Source organism: Epinephelus moara, chromosome 6, assembly GCF_006386435.1.
Source record: "Epinephelus moara isolate mb chromosome 6, YSFRI_EMoa_1.0, whole genome shotgun sequence".
In the NCBI taxonomy this organism is placed as follows: domain Eukaryota; kingdom Metazoa; phylum Chordata; class Actinopteri; order Perciformes; family Serranidae; genus Epinephelus; species Epinephelus moara.
The window spans coordinates 1,903,821-1,919,196 of NC_065511.1; the positions used below are offsets into that span (position 1 = coordinate 1,903,821).

The following is a 15,376-nucleotide window of genomic DNA, read 5'->3' on the forward strand; positions in this document are numbered from 1 at the left end:
TGTCAAAGGTCAAGGTCACTGTGACTTAAAAAAAAACAAAAAAACCCAAACACACTGTTGGCCATAACTCAGGAATTTCCACACTAATTATTACAAAATTTCACATAAATGTCTCATAGGATAAAATGATAAAGCGATGACATTTTGTATCCAAAAGGTCAAAGGTCAACTTCACTGTGACATCATAATGTTCTTCATCCCTATGTGAGATATGAATGGCTCATTCTAAGGTAAGGGAAACACTACAGTTCTTATTTTTAGGTATTTATACACCAAGAAGATGCACTTATTATATTATATTATATTACATTACTACCAATATGTCCTCCTAAATCCTACACTCTGGACCTTTAAGTGAAATGACAAAGAAGGAGTTGTGTCTGTGTTGACATAAACCACTTTAATGTATTTCAAATGAGGTTACAGTTGGATATGTGGGAAATGACAAGTAGCATCACAAATATTACATTTCATAAAGCATCGAAGGAACATATTTGTGTCTTCTATGTTTCATTCACGACAAATCATAGCCACTGATTTTGAAAGTAATTTCTTTAAGTTATGAAAAAAATCCTGCAGTGACTAACCGCATTTTATTTAGGTGATAACATTATGCCTGCTATTATTTCCTTATGGTGATATGTATTCACTCAACATTTCTGGTGGATCTTACACCTCTATACTGTCAAAATGTCAGAATTACTTTCATCTGTACAGGCAACAGTCTCATCAGTGCTGTAATCTATCAGTGGCTGACAGTGGTCACTCAGACTCAGACCAGGCTGCTGGGATTGAGGTTAGCCAAGTTAGGCGTTAAGCAGCTAGCTGAAGTGAACTTGTTGAGCTACAGTATTAGGTTCAATACAGTGTTACAAGGACTTCTTGTAGTAAAAAGTAGACCCGGATTCTGCTGCATTAGAACGCTTCAGAACGGTGGTTGCCCCTCTCTTTGGCTCTCCTTCTGGCTCGCTCCAGTTCAGCCATCATGGGTAAAGGACCCTCATACATGTTGGTCTTGATTGCTCTTAGCTTCTCCTGGTAGTCCTTTGGCAAGCCGTTCTGCTCTGCTCCCATCACGATCACCTGCAGTGGTTAATGAAGCTGAATATATTGACTGTCCTTAACTGAAGTCCCCGACATTTCATGATCAGTGACAGTCACAAATCCCCAGACTACTGAAGGACATCAGGAAACTACCTACACCTGAATAAACTGGGCATCATTCTATTTAAGTGCCTTCATATACTTCTTTCTCTCTCTAATCCCAAGATCTTCACCAGCTGATTTGCTCGAGGTTTTGGATTTTTGTTTGCACCCATCACACCCTACACTCATCCATATGCTGCATTCCTTACTGATCTCACAGATTAACAAAATTAATTTTATTTTGCCTTAAGTTTACAATTAACTTAATTGGGTTTAAAGTTTACTTCACACTCACCAACAAATGGAGCCAATCCAGTAACACATAAGATGGCAGCTTGCACAATTCTAAGTTACACTGATGCTGGAAGAATACAATTATCAGCACTGATGATCTCAGCCATCTCAAAAAACTATTTATCAAACCAAAAATGTTCTTCAGAGTCTACTTTGTTCAATATCGTTGATCTGCAGAGCCAGGGAGCCCCAGCAGACCCCCCAGTTTTAGATGTGCACACATGTGAGTTTGATCCACAGTGTTGGGCGTAGGCATGTGTGAGCTCCAGATGTTACAGTGAATAGTAAGATCTGTAAAATACGAGTTAATGTGAATAATACAGTATTATTTGGCTAGCTTCACCATGAATTCATGAATTTTAACAATAGTAATGATGAAGTGGTGAAGATTTCACTCTGGTTGAAAAACTATTAGAATTACATTAGATTTCAATGGCAGAGCTCTTTTTTCAGCATTTCCTGTCGTTTTTAATTGTGTATTTTGACATTTTTATGCCTCTGCACCAGCGATAGCCATGGCTGGTGGCATTATGTTTTCAGATTGTTTGTCTGTCCCTCCGTCCCATTCTTGTGAAAAAGATATACAACTGAGAAGCAGTATTTCTGGTCAATACATTAAACAATTGTATATTGTGTTTTTCCATGTGTGCAGTGTGTCTTTTGCCACATGTGCATTCATTCAAATTAATTGAATGTTATTTAAGGAAAAAGCATTAGATCGAAATGTCATTGGTGGGTGTGCAAATAAATTGCACTTAAGGGAGCTACAGTGTGTGGAACTTTATTCATGTTTTGTATTGACATCATTGTGCATGCATTCAAAGTAGGCCATTGATAAATTGTATTGAAGGGCTTACTGGGTATATGAATTTAAGTATATTAATGGGATGTATTGGCATGTTTAAAAGCCACATGCCTACACACTAATGTTGCCACACTATTTTTCAGCACTGGATACAGAAATTAGTTTATAATCTGATTAGTAAAACACTGATAGTACAGTTGGTTTTCTTTTCCCTCATGCTGGAAAGCTAGTACCAGACTGATGTAAGTGCTTGTAAAGCTCTTTTTTATGTAAAGGATGATGAATTGACTATCAGTTTGAATTACTGAAGAGAATATGAACATAACCGACTACCAGAGAATGAAAAAGGTTGCTTGATAATATGTGGCAACCCTGTATCAGTAAACACAGGAATGTCAGAATGTCAGAAAACCAACATAAAGTAACTTATTAAGGTGTTATGTTAGGCGAATAGAACAGCTTCAGTGCAACTCAGCATTGATTCTACATGTCTGTGGAACTGCATTGGAGAGATTAAATATGCTTCCAAAAGATATTTCCTCATGTGGTGTTTTGATGATGGTGGAGAGCTCTCTCTACATGTCAGCCAAAATCTTAATTTAAAAAAAGAATCAACTTGGCCTGCTCTGCATTTTTATAGATGCCACAGAGCATGATTAGATATTCATTGTACCATGCAGTGCACATATGTGGAATCATTTGCATTCATTATGTTTCTCCACTCATTTATTCAGGTCTTTCTCTCATGTGTCACCTTTCAGTATTTATCAAAAGTCTAGTACTTTTCATGGACATTTTTGTTACATTTGGATATTTGTTGTTTATTTTAACAGAAATGTTTTGTTCTTATACTGGCACTAGCCAAAGTCATAAGTCATCCTCCATTGTGGACAAATTGCAAACTTCAGTACAATCTGGTCAGTAGTTGTTGAGACATTTTGCTCTACACAGGGCAAATTCTATGTAGTAAAGACAATGCCACAAAACATCTCTCTCACACACTCACACACACAGAGAAAGAAAGAGAGAGAGAGAGAGAGAGAGAGAGAGAGAAAACAATGGTAAGTGTATTAAGATTTTTTTTAATTCCACAGTATCAAAGTAAAAATGGGGTAGATGATGCTATCAACACTGGATGAAATTTCTGAGATAGCCTAGATAACTGTGTCACCGTGTCACATGCTTGACATAGACTTGTTAGTTGTGCTCTAGTATAACCAATCACCTTCCATGGGCATGTGTAAAGCTTTTTTTTTTTTTTGTGTAGGCATACATTTTACATTAACTATTGAACTCTGCAATAGAAAGAGTCCACCAGTGCCTTCATTGGTATTTTTGCTTATTGTGATGTCATTTCTTGGAGTATCTTCAAATGCTTCATATCCCTAAAATCTGTACAGCCTTAGCTAAAAGGTTATGCACATCAATAAGCTGTAATAATGATAAACATGATTAAATTATTAAATTGTGTCATTAAAAAAATGTATACAAAAATTTAACATTTTTAAATCAGATTTTACAAAATAAAAACACAAAACATATAGATACCAAAGATTTTTAAATGAAGAAACTAAACAAACTATTTCTTAACATTCCACAAGGTATTCAACTGTTACATTATTTGGTGTTTGAGATATACTCATTTTTATGAACAGAGTGAAAAGGCGGTACCACAGAAACGAATTAACACCACCACACACAATGTAGTGCAATGAGGCCATTATAAGCGTACAATGTAATGAAATGGAAAACAGAAGCCTTAACTTTCTGCTGCAAACAATATGACTGTTGTAGCTATTATGGTTGTTATTTTAGATCTGTTAAAACAGGATCATGCAACAATCTCCTGCAGTTGTCTGTGGGATGTCTGTTTTTTGATATTGATAACAATCTTTTATAAATGCAATGTACACACATTTCATTTCGTAAAAGACTAGAAAGGTGGACTTCTGTAATGTCTGTAACCTGAAACTGTGGGTCTGGAACATACGCATACACACGTGTAAAACTTGGGTCTGCAGGGACTCTGCATCTCTGCACTCACTTTGTTTGATAGTTCATTAAATGGACTAATAATCATATTATCACCATTTGCAATAAATACATAAATACAGGTGATTTCCTGGCCATGGCTGGATTATCAGCTAAAATTGATGCTATATGTAGAATTACCAAAGTCTGCTGATTTGTTTTATCAGCTGGAAAACACATCACATGCTGATAGTGTTAGATGCTAAAATGTCCCCTTTATTTGATTTCACATTCACTGACATATACTGGTCAGCTGTCAACCAATGACTGTAGACATAGTGAGTAGGTCATCCACAGCAACGGGGTCAACCCTGCATTGCTAAAAACACTGAATAAAGTAGTTTTTCCATCAAAAAAACAAAAACAAAACGATGCAGCTCATTGTGGAGGCGCTGCTAACTACTGTTGCCAATGCAAAAATGTGAAAATGCAAATGTCCCTATGTAGTACCAATGTTTGGTTTGTCCCTGATATTCGTAGATGAGAACCTGCCCCCTTTATAGATCTAAACAGCTCATTCTAAGGAAAGGAAAACACAACTATTTTTATTTTTAGGTTATTATACACTAAGGAAAACATACTTTTTTACATTATATTCAATTTCTGCCAACACATCCCCCTAAATCCCTCATACTGGACCTTTTAAAGAAAATGTTAGCAAGGGACTATTACTAGTTTCAGTGGTCAGATGAGATCCTTTGTAAATATGTTTCCTGGTCTTCAGACTAAAGCATTCATTTAATCATTGTTCAGTGGTAGAAAGTGCCCATTACCCAAATTGTCTTTAATTTGTAATGCACAAATCATATGTCTTAAACCATTACAATTGCCTGCAGACCAGCTGTAAAGTGACCTCAGTCAATGTCTACATAGATCTGTTTACATCACATTCCAATATGTTCACATACATTAGGTGACTGACAGTGTAGTGTGACCATGAAAGCTGGACTGGCGGACTGGACTATATTCTGGACGGGGCCGTTGAGCAGATGTACTGTGCTGGACACATTGTATTGTTTCGTATGTAACAGCCTGTGAGCTACACTATGTCAGAATCCAAAGATCACAGTACATTTGAGAACATGTAGCAGCTCACACAGATGAGGCCCAGCATAACAGAGGGAACAGTATAGTGGACTCTTGCATTTACACTATAGAAGACAAAGGTGTGACCACAAAGCCACCTGTCCCTCTCTGCATGCTGCCTTTCTCTCAGGCATGTTTTGAGCTCTCACATGTGCAAAAGAACAGTCTGGTACTCTAGCTTATGAGCTGTCAGATCTATAAAACGTAGCATGACAGAGGGGGTGTGTCCTGACTGTTTTGACCTGTTGATCACAGTCAGGTGACGAGGGTCGTGAGCAGACTGATCCCTATTCCAGATGCTTCACAGAGAGAAGGTAGGAGTGAATAGGTGACCTGATTCATTTGTCTTCCTAATTCAAAACAATAGCATTAAACAACCATGTTCACAAAAAATCACAGAGTGAGAGAGGTCCATTAAAAATCATTTACAATGTCATCCATCCATGGACACTGCTTATAATTCTACCATTACACAGCTTTCACTGCACAGATTAAAAGTATAACTCTGATGCTGAGTCACGCAGGAATTATATCATTACCGTATACTTAAGCCCAGAGTGGAGATTAGGGGTGGGGGAAAAAATCGATACAGCATTAGTATCACAATAATTTGCATATCACAATTTTGCATGGCAATATTGTATCAATACACAGACACCAAGTATCACAATTATGAATATTTCAAATACAAATGAAACTTTGAATAGCCTACTAGAGTCATAAAATCAATTGTTTTTTCAGTCGATTAGATACATTTTGCTGCAATAAAAATGACTGACATGAGATGAACAGACTGGAAACTTTATCTTCTTATTATTGTTAAAACACATATTAGCAAAGTTTCCCTGTAGGGGATATAATTTGCAGTTAATGTTTTTTTTTTTAGAAATTGCAAAGTATTGGAACATATGTTTTTGTAATTGTAACTGTGATAAAATATCAAGTATCATGACTTGAGTATCATGATTACATTGTATCGTGGGGCCTCTGGTGATTCCCACCCCTGGTGGATGTGTGAGCTGTCCCTGTCCACTACAACTTCGCATTTTGAATGGTTACTAGGTCACTAGTTATTCATGTTTCACTTTTGTTCCCTCTGTTTGGAATGTTAAGTAGCACTACATATTACAGTATAGGGCCCAGCTGATAAATCGCTTCATGTTCTGTCTTTGTTAGGTTTATGTTGTGACGTTTATTTCTCAACTGTAAATTGTAAATGTAAAATGTCCTGCTCAGGACATATTTTGGTAAAGTCTGTCGACTAAAACTGATGTTCATGTACTACTAAATAGTTTTGCCTGAACCATTTTGGAGGAAATGTAAATACTCTGTAGATGATGTGGACTGCCAACATTTTTTTTCAATCTAGGAAGTGTTGTATTCTTGTTCCGCACAGAAATCATAGGGAGGTGGTTGGGATAATGATCAAGCTTATTACAGTGATCTTCATGCTACTATTTCAGACCATAGACTGTAAAAAAAATAATGGACACAGCTACTGTGACATTGCATTTAGACACAATAGTACAAATACCAATACTACAAACCATATCCTCTACAAACCATACAGTTGAATCAGCAGCTTTAACAAAAGTTGAACATTAGAATCTTTACGAAGTGTTTATTGCAGGTCTCTTGTTCTATACTACATAAGTTTCAGTGAGGTCTACCTAGTAAACTGTGAACTGAGTGTATGATTTCTTTTTGTCAACCACTTTTGTGAAAAGACCAAAACCCTGAAACACTGAATGAATCTACTATCAATTGTTATATGTGTATCTACAGCCTGATATATCTTCTTCCTCTATACCATGGAGTTCCATTGCTGTTAAAAAAAAAATCAGTGAGCCACACTGTGGCACTGGTGACATGTTCCTTTATTACCATGAACACACACACACACACACACTGTAGTTTATTTGTACTCACGTCCACCATACTGCTGCCACACATACTCGCTAGAGCCCAGACTGTGGATTAATCCTCTGCTGAAAATAGTCCTTGAAAAAAGTAGATTTACTCAAAAGCTGCACAAACAACATTTTGAGGTACTTGAACTTTATTTGAGTCTATCCATTTTATATTACTTTATACCTCTGCTTAACTACATTTCAATCAATCAATCAATCAATCAAATCTTTTTTGTCATTTTGCTTGTAAAAACAAAATGAAAGGACGTTTCTCCAGGATCACTTCATTTGGCAACACACAAAGTGATCCTGGAGAAACGCCCTTTCATTTTGTTTTTACAAGCAAAATGACAATAGAGAGATAATAATAATACATTTTATTTCTGGGCGCCTACATACATAAAAACACACATAGTAAGCTCATAAAATACAACACAGTGTTAAGACCAATGACATGTTCTCAGGTGTTTTTCTTTCTTTTTTTATTTTTGAGGTTGAAAGACATAAAATGATCAAATATTCACAAAAATAGCACATGGGAGATATATCAAAAAATTTAAACAGTTTTTTAGTATTCCAACTTTGCTTTTTATGTCTTTCCTCTCCCATTAATCATCTCATGACCCCTTAGTTTCATCTTTTGACCCTTAAAGGGATAGTGCACCCAAAAATGAAAATTCACCCATTATCTACTCACCCATATGCCGATGGAGGCTCAGGTGAAGTTTTAGAGTCCTCACAACACTTGCGGAGATCCAAGGGGAGAGGGGGTAGCAACACAACTCCACCTAATGGAGGTTTACGGCGTCCCAGATTCAAACGTCCAAAAACACATAATTGAAACCACAAAATATCTCCATACTGCTTGTCCGTAGTGATCCAAGTGTCCTGAACCCTGACATAAAAAGTTGTCTGTTTTTAGCCTCATTGTAGCCTGTAGCTCTAACTGCCTGTGTGTGCACCGCGTTCATGTGTGCGCGCTTGCACGCAAGACCAGCGAAAGCACAGGAACACACATGAACGCCGTGCCCATGTCTCACGGTCTCACGCAAGCGTGGTAGGTGAAGTGTTGCTACCCCCTCTCCCCTTGGATCTCCGCAAGTGTTGTGAGGACTCTAAAACTTCACCCGAGCCTCCATCGGCATATGGGTGAGTAGATAATGGGTGAATTTTCATTTTTGGGTGTACTATCCTTTTAAGGCGGATTTATAACTGTGTGTCAGCACTACACAGAGCCAAGGCATATAGCCAAGCCTTGATGGGCAAGTATACTAATGCAGTGGTGTATCTGTCTGTGAGGTTTCTGTTAAGTGCTGTAAAGTTTAATTAATTAAAAACACACTTAAAACACACGTCGAACATGGCTTAATGGCAAGCAAGTACACAAATCGGCTTCATTCCAACTTGCAAGATTCACTGAGAAAACACTTGTCTTTTGCCGGACACTTTTTCCCCACAAATATGGTAAATGGTAAATGGACCTGCATTTGTATAGCGCCTTTCTAGTCATCCGACCGCTCAAAGCGCTTTTTACACTACGAGTCACATTCACCCATTCACACACACATTTATACACTGGTGGCCGAGGCTGCCATTAAGGTGCCACCTGTTACTCCGTTTTTAACACACTCTTACGATTGGTATATGACCCGCTCTGCCTCTGAGACACAGCCGCCCCTTACAACATGCTAATGGTATTAGAACAAGCCTATTGCATTTTACATTATATAAGTCAGCCCAGTGGTTAGCAGAGTTTTACGCTACTTATATGAGGCTAGGGACAATATCGACATTAACAAAGGTAATTTACAAAATTCAGTTCCATTATAACTCGTAAGGTTCACCGACAAAACAACTGTCTTATAATAAACATGTTTTCCCCATATATACAACATGCTAAGATTATTAGCGTAAGCCTATAATATTTTTCATTGCATACATTAGCCTAGTGGCTAGTGGACTTTCTTCTACTCAGATGAATTCAGGATAAATCACACACAGGACTTAAAATTCTGTTTTGTGGGATCTTCACATTTTATTGTTTCTTATCTGTGTAATAAAAGTCAATAAAAGTTTGTTTTACTGGCGGAAATGGTTTTCAACTGACAAAAATTGACAGGAGGTCTGCATCACCATGATTTGCAGAGCCTACACTGTAAGTACAGCATTGATTATAAATCCTGCTTCAGGAGGGACCCGATCTCTAGGGTAGGAACCACTGGACTAAACTACTTAATTGTATCTATAATACATACATTGACAAGTATTAACCCTATGGGCCCGAATGACGCAAAGTGCGTCCAAATTCACACCTGTTCTTCTCTACAGATTTTCTCCGCAACCAATCGTCATAGCGAGAAGCCACTCATATCACGTGAATGAGCGAAACTGCAGTTTTCTCGATAAGACCAAGCACTTGTCAGTAGTCTGTTTTCACAAGGAAAAAAAATGATAAAGTTACACTAAAATTATGTATAACAAAGATTTCATACAGCTTTGCACACACATTACTCTTGGATGGATTACTTGTGAATGTACGGTTGCACAGGAATGCCACGCATATCACATGAAAGCGCAGGACCGGAGCTTTCCGATGAAACCAAACACATCATTGTGCTGTCATCCCATCACACCATAATTACAGATCAATTGTCTACAAAATAAAAACCTCCTTTGCTGCATGTCATCCCCCATCTCTCTACCCCCCCCCTTCACGCTTACCTGTCCTGTCCATTAAAGGCAAAAATGCCCAAAAAAATATCTTTAAAAAAAAAAAATAAAAAAACTGACTAATTTCTTTACAATCCATTATACAGATCTTGTTATCAGTCACTTCATATAGTGAGGAATAATATTATTACTATCTTAGATGTAAATATTGCATGTTTCTTCCAAATAAAACACATTTTTGACTTGTGAATGAGTCAATGGAATTTCTTGCAATAGTGAAAAGATACTGGCAACTGTGTTTTGGACAACTGTGAGGTGACAGAATGTCCCACCATCATGGTTTTTATATTGCCAGATTCCACAGACTCTCCCCTCTTCATATATGGCAGAATACTTCCAACTTGCTATGGTGAGATACATGTAAAAATGTAAGAATTTAGTAACACTTTTTTTTTTCATTGATATAAACATTTATATAAAATACAGGCACATAGAAGGACATGTAATGGCAAATCTGGGTAGCCCAGATTGTCCTAAAAAAAAAAAACCCCAAAAAACCCCCAAGATATAGCATGTGCCTTTATAATGACTGTGATATGAGCTTAAAAGTAAAGGCAGTAAATGGAGCATCGGTGGCTAAGTGGTAGAGCAGGCGCCCCATGTACAAGGCTGTTGCCGCAGCGGCCCGGGTTCGAATCCAGCCTGTGGCCCCTTGCTGCATGTCATCCTCTCTCTCTCTCCCCCCTTCACACTTACCTGTCCTGTCCATTAAAGGCAAAATGGCCCAAAAAATATCTTTATTAAAAAAAAAGGCAGTAAAAATACCCCAAAAAGGCCTAGGGCTCAAAGGGTTAATAATATCATATACAATAACATGTCTGTCACAGGAGACATTTTACTGCAGAACTACTGCTTTTACTTTTGCTACGTTGCATATTATACTTAAATACTTTTACTTTGACTGGTAGGATTGTGAATACAGTACTTTTACTTGTAATGATGTATTTTTTACATTGCTTTATTTACAGTGGTACTTTTACTTAAGTAAAGGATTTTTGTTCTTCTTACACCATTGAAAATAGTCTCTTGCAAATGCATTATTTTATCCTCTTACTTTTGCCATGTTTGCCAACACCCACAGTGACTAGCTGTTTTAACAACATGAAACATGATATTTGTGTGTCATATTTAAAAACATCTTAATTAGGAATCAATGGACATGGGGCACGAATGCCACTGACAACGTGGGAAAGTCAGAAAGTATTTAGAGACATACTAACACATTGTTGGTTTTACACTGCCTGTTCAATGTGGAAATATCATGCTGTTATGCCACCTCGCCATATTGTATAGAGGGTACCATCGCAGAATGGGGGGACAGAGTATAAGATCAGCTGCAATATAACAGGGACAGTAAATGATTGTTATTTCCATATTTTGACATTATTACTGTTTATAAAGCGCAGCCGATGCGTATGTTATATGTCGCATTAGGGGCTGATGCTATTGTGTTACATCTCACGCCCGTCACGCCTCTTTTGCTTCCAGTATACCAGCATGCTGTCTACAATCACACACTGGAGTGGCATGATGCTGCTGTCGTTTGGTTGTTTGTAAAAATGCAAAGGAGGGACTAGCAGCCCTACAGCGTGACCTCTGTGTAAAAAGGGCTAATCACTAGCATTATACAAAAGTGCTCGGAGCCCAAAAGCATGGACGCAATGAAAGCAGCCTTACCTGTAGGTACTGTGGCGATGGTGGGGCATACACACAGCTGTTCATTATGTAGGTACGACAGTTGAGCTCCTGGCCTTTTGTCTTCACTGATAGCTCCACAGGACTGTACGCACCTAACGTCACATTCTCTTGACTGAGTGTGCACATACATGCATGCATATAAAACACACATACATGGTAAATGTCAATTTCACAGAAAAACATTCAAGGAAAGCCAGAAGGTGCCAATAAAGAAAATGATACACGAAAATTTTACCTGTCTAAAGACTCCAGATCAGACATGCTCATCCTCCACACCACACCCCACACCTCATCCCCTGGGCTGTGCTCTATGGTGGCCACACCTCCATGCCACCGGTCACTGGCAAGGCCTTTATGGTTCCCAAACACCAATTTATAGTCCTGAAAAAGACAAAAAGTTTTAAGTGTGTAACAGCTCATACGGGGCCAAATATTGATGCTGTTCTCAGACAATACCTTGAGCCTGGCTACACAATATACTGTTGCAGAGGGATTCTTGAGCTGGAGCCGCTCCTTCAGCAGGTTGCTGCCATATGCAAAGTACAGGAAGGTGTGGTTATTCTCCATGTGGACACCAGCTTCTGCCAGGAGAAGATGAGAGGTGAGGAAGATTATAAACCGTTGGAAAAAAGCAGCAACAACAGGAGTGGAGAGTCGAGCTGAGCCACAGCTGAGTGTTTTGAGGAGCGGAGGGCTGAGGTGAGAGAGCATGAGTTGCAGTGACAGAAATGAAGTACTGGCCTTCCAGCACTCACACACACCATTCTCATGCTAATCCCCTACACTGCCATTGAGCCCTATTCACACTCACAATACATGGTTTGCCTCATGTGTTGAGCCAACAGCTCTCTCTTCTTTGTTCTAAAAATGTCACGCAACCCCGTTCCGTGGACAATCAACAAGGTGCAGATGTTCCTCTGCGTCATTGTGAAGAGGGAATACAGCAAGAACTGGATGAAGCAGTGACGTGTGGGTGTTACCATCCAGTAAAAACTTCACCTACACTTAATAGCACTGTCTGCAGTGAAATTGCAAAACAGATCGAGGGGTTAGGGGTTCTAAGGGTACTGTAATACGCCTTTTCCACCAAAATTAGCATGTCATGTTCTGTATTACAGACATACAAAAATACAAACAACAGTTAACCAAACAACAAATCCATGCTACAAATGCTACAGATCACATCAGACTGGCTCTATTTTTACCATCACAGTCAACTAGTAATGCAGCATCAACAGGCATGTGGTACAAATATAACACATAATGGCATTTTATAGACAGTGGGATGATTTTCGGTGAGGACAGATGGCACTGATGGCTGATGCTTTGTCCTGCAGTAAGCAGCATGTTTACGCTGCATAATGGTCAGCTGTGATGTAGGTCAAAACACCTGTGCTTTTTGTTTTCTATGTGAGCCAGTTCTTGGAGAAGCGCCACTGATTTTTAATTGTTTTAAAATCATTTTTTCCTAATGAAGCTCTAGCGAAAGTTCAGTCAGGAAGACTACAATTTTGCTTACTTAGGTCTTTTAAATATTTGTCATAACATCTGCCATTTACTCCTTGCACTCATGCTCACTCATTTCTTTCTGTCATTATCAGGGGTTATTATTTGAGACATTAGCTGTTCTGTCAGCTGATCAACAGTTAACCAAAAGCACAGCGACACGCCTTCACTTTTAGCCATCATTGTACTGAGGTTCACAGTCATCTTACTGCTTCTTGTATTAAATATGATTCTCTTTCTGCTCGTAGTTCTGTCATGCTGCAGTTGTGTGCACCCTCCACCTCCCCATCACTGCCGAGTCTTTGCAGATTCATCAGCCTCATCAGCCTTCAGTCTCACGCCGGATTTCCACTAGATGCGTGTCCGTTGCGGAACGGCAGCGCTGGTTATCCGCTGTGTGCTCCGCCGTCCGTCAATACCCACCGGCTGCGTTTGCTGTGCGGTGCGGTGCAGCTCCGCCGGAAGACATCTGGGTGCACTGCCATGATTAATATCTCCTCGTCCATGGTGTTCACGGGGTGAAATGACGTCTGAAAACCTCTGACCTGTTGACTTCAGGCCTGCCTCTGCCCATTATGTAGTTTTTAAGGTGTAGTGCAGGGAAATATGATCCGCCGTGAACACTGTGTATTTTATTTTGAAAATTAACCGGATGTTTTATTGTGTTTCTGTGCACGACTTCCTGCCCCGCACGATCTGCTCTGTGCTGAATTGCTGCGTTGTGCTCCGGCGTCCGGCAAAAATAGAAGTCCTGCGTATCTGTTGCGGAGGGCTCCGGAGTGCCGGAGCTGAGACGGAGCCGGAACGCAGCACAGCCGCAGCCGGTGGAAACACACACATTGACTAGAATTGAATCCTATCGGCTCCGCTGCCGTGCCGGAGCGGAGACGCAACCACCACGCATCTGGTGGAAATTGGCCTTCAGAGTCATCAGTCACCACAACCACCAGTGTCTGGACCCCATGGGGAATTCTTCTTGCTGTTGCTCAGATGCCGCTTGATCGCAAATCTCCCTCTGGAGTCCAAGCGCCTAAGACTTTCATCAATTCATATTCATCACATCATCTGTTAATCTGTATAGCTACCTACAGTCTGTAATAATTAATCATGTTTATTTCATTCACCTGGTCTCTCCTGATTGAACTGTTAGCACATGCTAACTCTTCATTTCATTTCATTTATTTGCACATATGAAATAAGAAAACAGAACATAGAAGTAATATAGTCATACATAGCATGTGCAGGTGAGGTAGAAACCCATTACAGGCTTATGTTAAGAAACCTTACCTAGACAAACATAACAAAACTATGCAAAAAATAATGAAAAACAAAACATACATGATAACAAACAATAAACAAAAGTGGACAATTGATTATAATAAAAATAAAAATATAAAATAACATTTTACATCTTGAGGCAGACAAAAACATATCACCCTATAGAAGACGTTCTTCAGATACAGAATCTTTTGGTTGTCAAAGCAGGTTTTAGTTTCGTCTTATATAGGCTACTGACAAAGACATAGAGGCAGATAATAAGTAATGGTACATGTTCCACAATTGTACTCCCCTGTATCTTAATTAGTACTGTGCTCAAGATGTATTAAACTTAGGTAAATAAAGGTTATTAATTTGTCTGGTTGTGTAAGAATGGATTTGAGAATTAATCAATTTTGTACCCATGAATTTCACTTTGTAGATAAAGGTGCATATTTGAAAAGTGTTGATATTGTTAATAAACAAAATATTACATTTCGAGAACAGTGGAGAGGATGCATCATAAGACTTGGAAGAAGTTGCTATTCTTACAAAACGTTTTTGCAGCAGTAGTATTCTGTGAAGGTATGTGGGACACGTACTAGCCCATACAATGTTACAATAAGTGAGATAAGGATATATTAGGCTGACGTGCTGACGTATTGCGGTAAGCGAGTTGTGTCATTTCCGGTGTTTCTGTGACAGCGTCTCTGTACTGCTCTGGTGAATTCTGCTAGCCTGTTTTCTCACTACAGTTGCTTTAACGTCTACTTCAAGTCTTAACCCACACTGGTTCTGTTTAAGCACTTATAGCTCTCCTCCTTTCTACGACTTTCTCGCTAATCTCTTAGCTGTTGTTTGCACGTTACTAGCCTTGGTAGCTACATTAGCTTTACAGTTAGCGATGGCTTCT

The 15,376-nt window shown here is 38.9% G+C and overlaps 1 protein-coding gene across 2 annotated transcripts; it reads right to left on the reverse strand.

Moving 5' to 3' along the window:
- Nucleotides 1-388: 388 nt before the first annotated feature.
- Nucleotides 389-12,541, reverse strand: ggctb (gamma-glutamylcyclotransferase b). 2 transcript variants are annotated; one of them, XM_050045866.1, is made up of 4 exons: nt 12,157-12,529; nt 11,936-12,081; nt 11,680-11,812; nt 389-1,083 (listed from the first exon to the last, which is right to left on the reverse strand). In XM_050045866.1, the coding sequence occupies exons 1-4, from the start codon at nt 12,409-12,411 to the stop codon at nt 916-918; spliced, it is 702 nt and encodes a 233-aa protein (XP_049901823.1). In that variant the 5' UTR covers nt 12,412-12,529; the 3' UTR covers nt 389-915. The 2 variants fall into 2 exon arrangements, with proteins under 2 accessions (XP_049901823.1, XP_049901824.1); XM_050045867.1 differs by lacking the exon at nt 389-1,083 and adding an exon at nt 7,288-7,362 and having other exon boundaries at nt 12,157-12,541.
- Between the last annotated feature and the right edge of the window lie 2,835 nt (nt 12,542-15,376).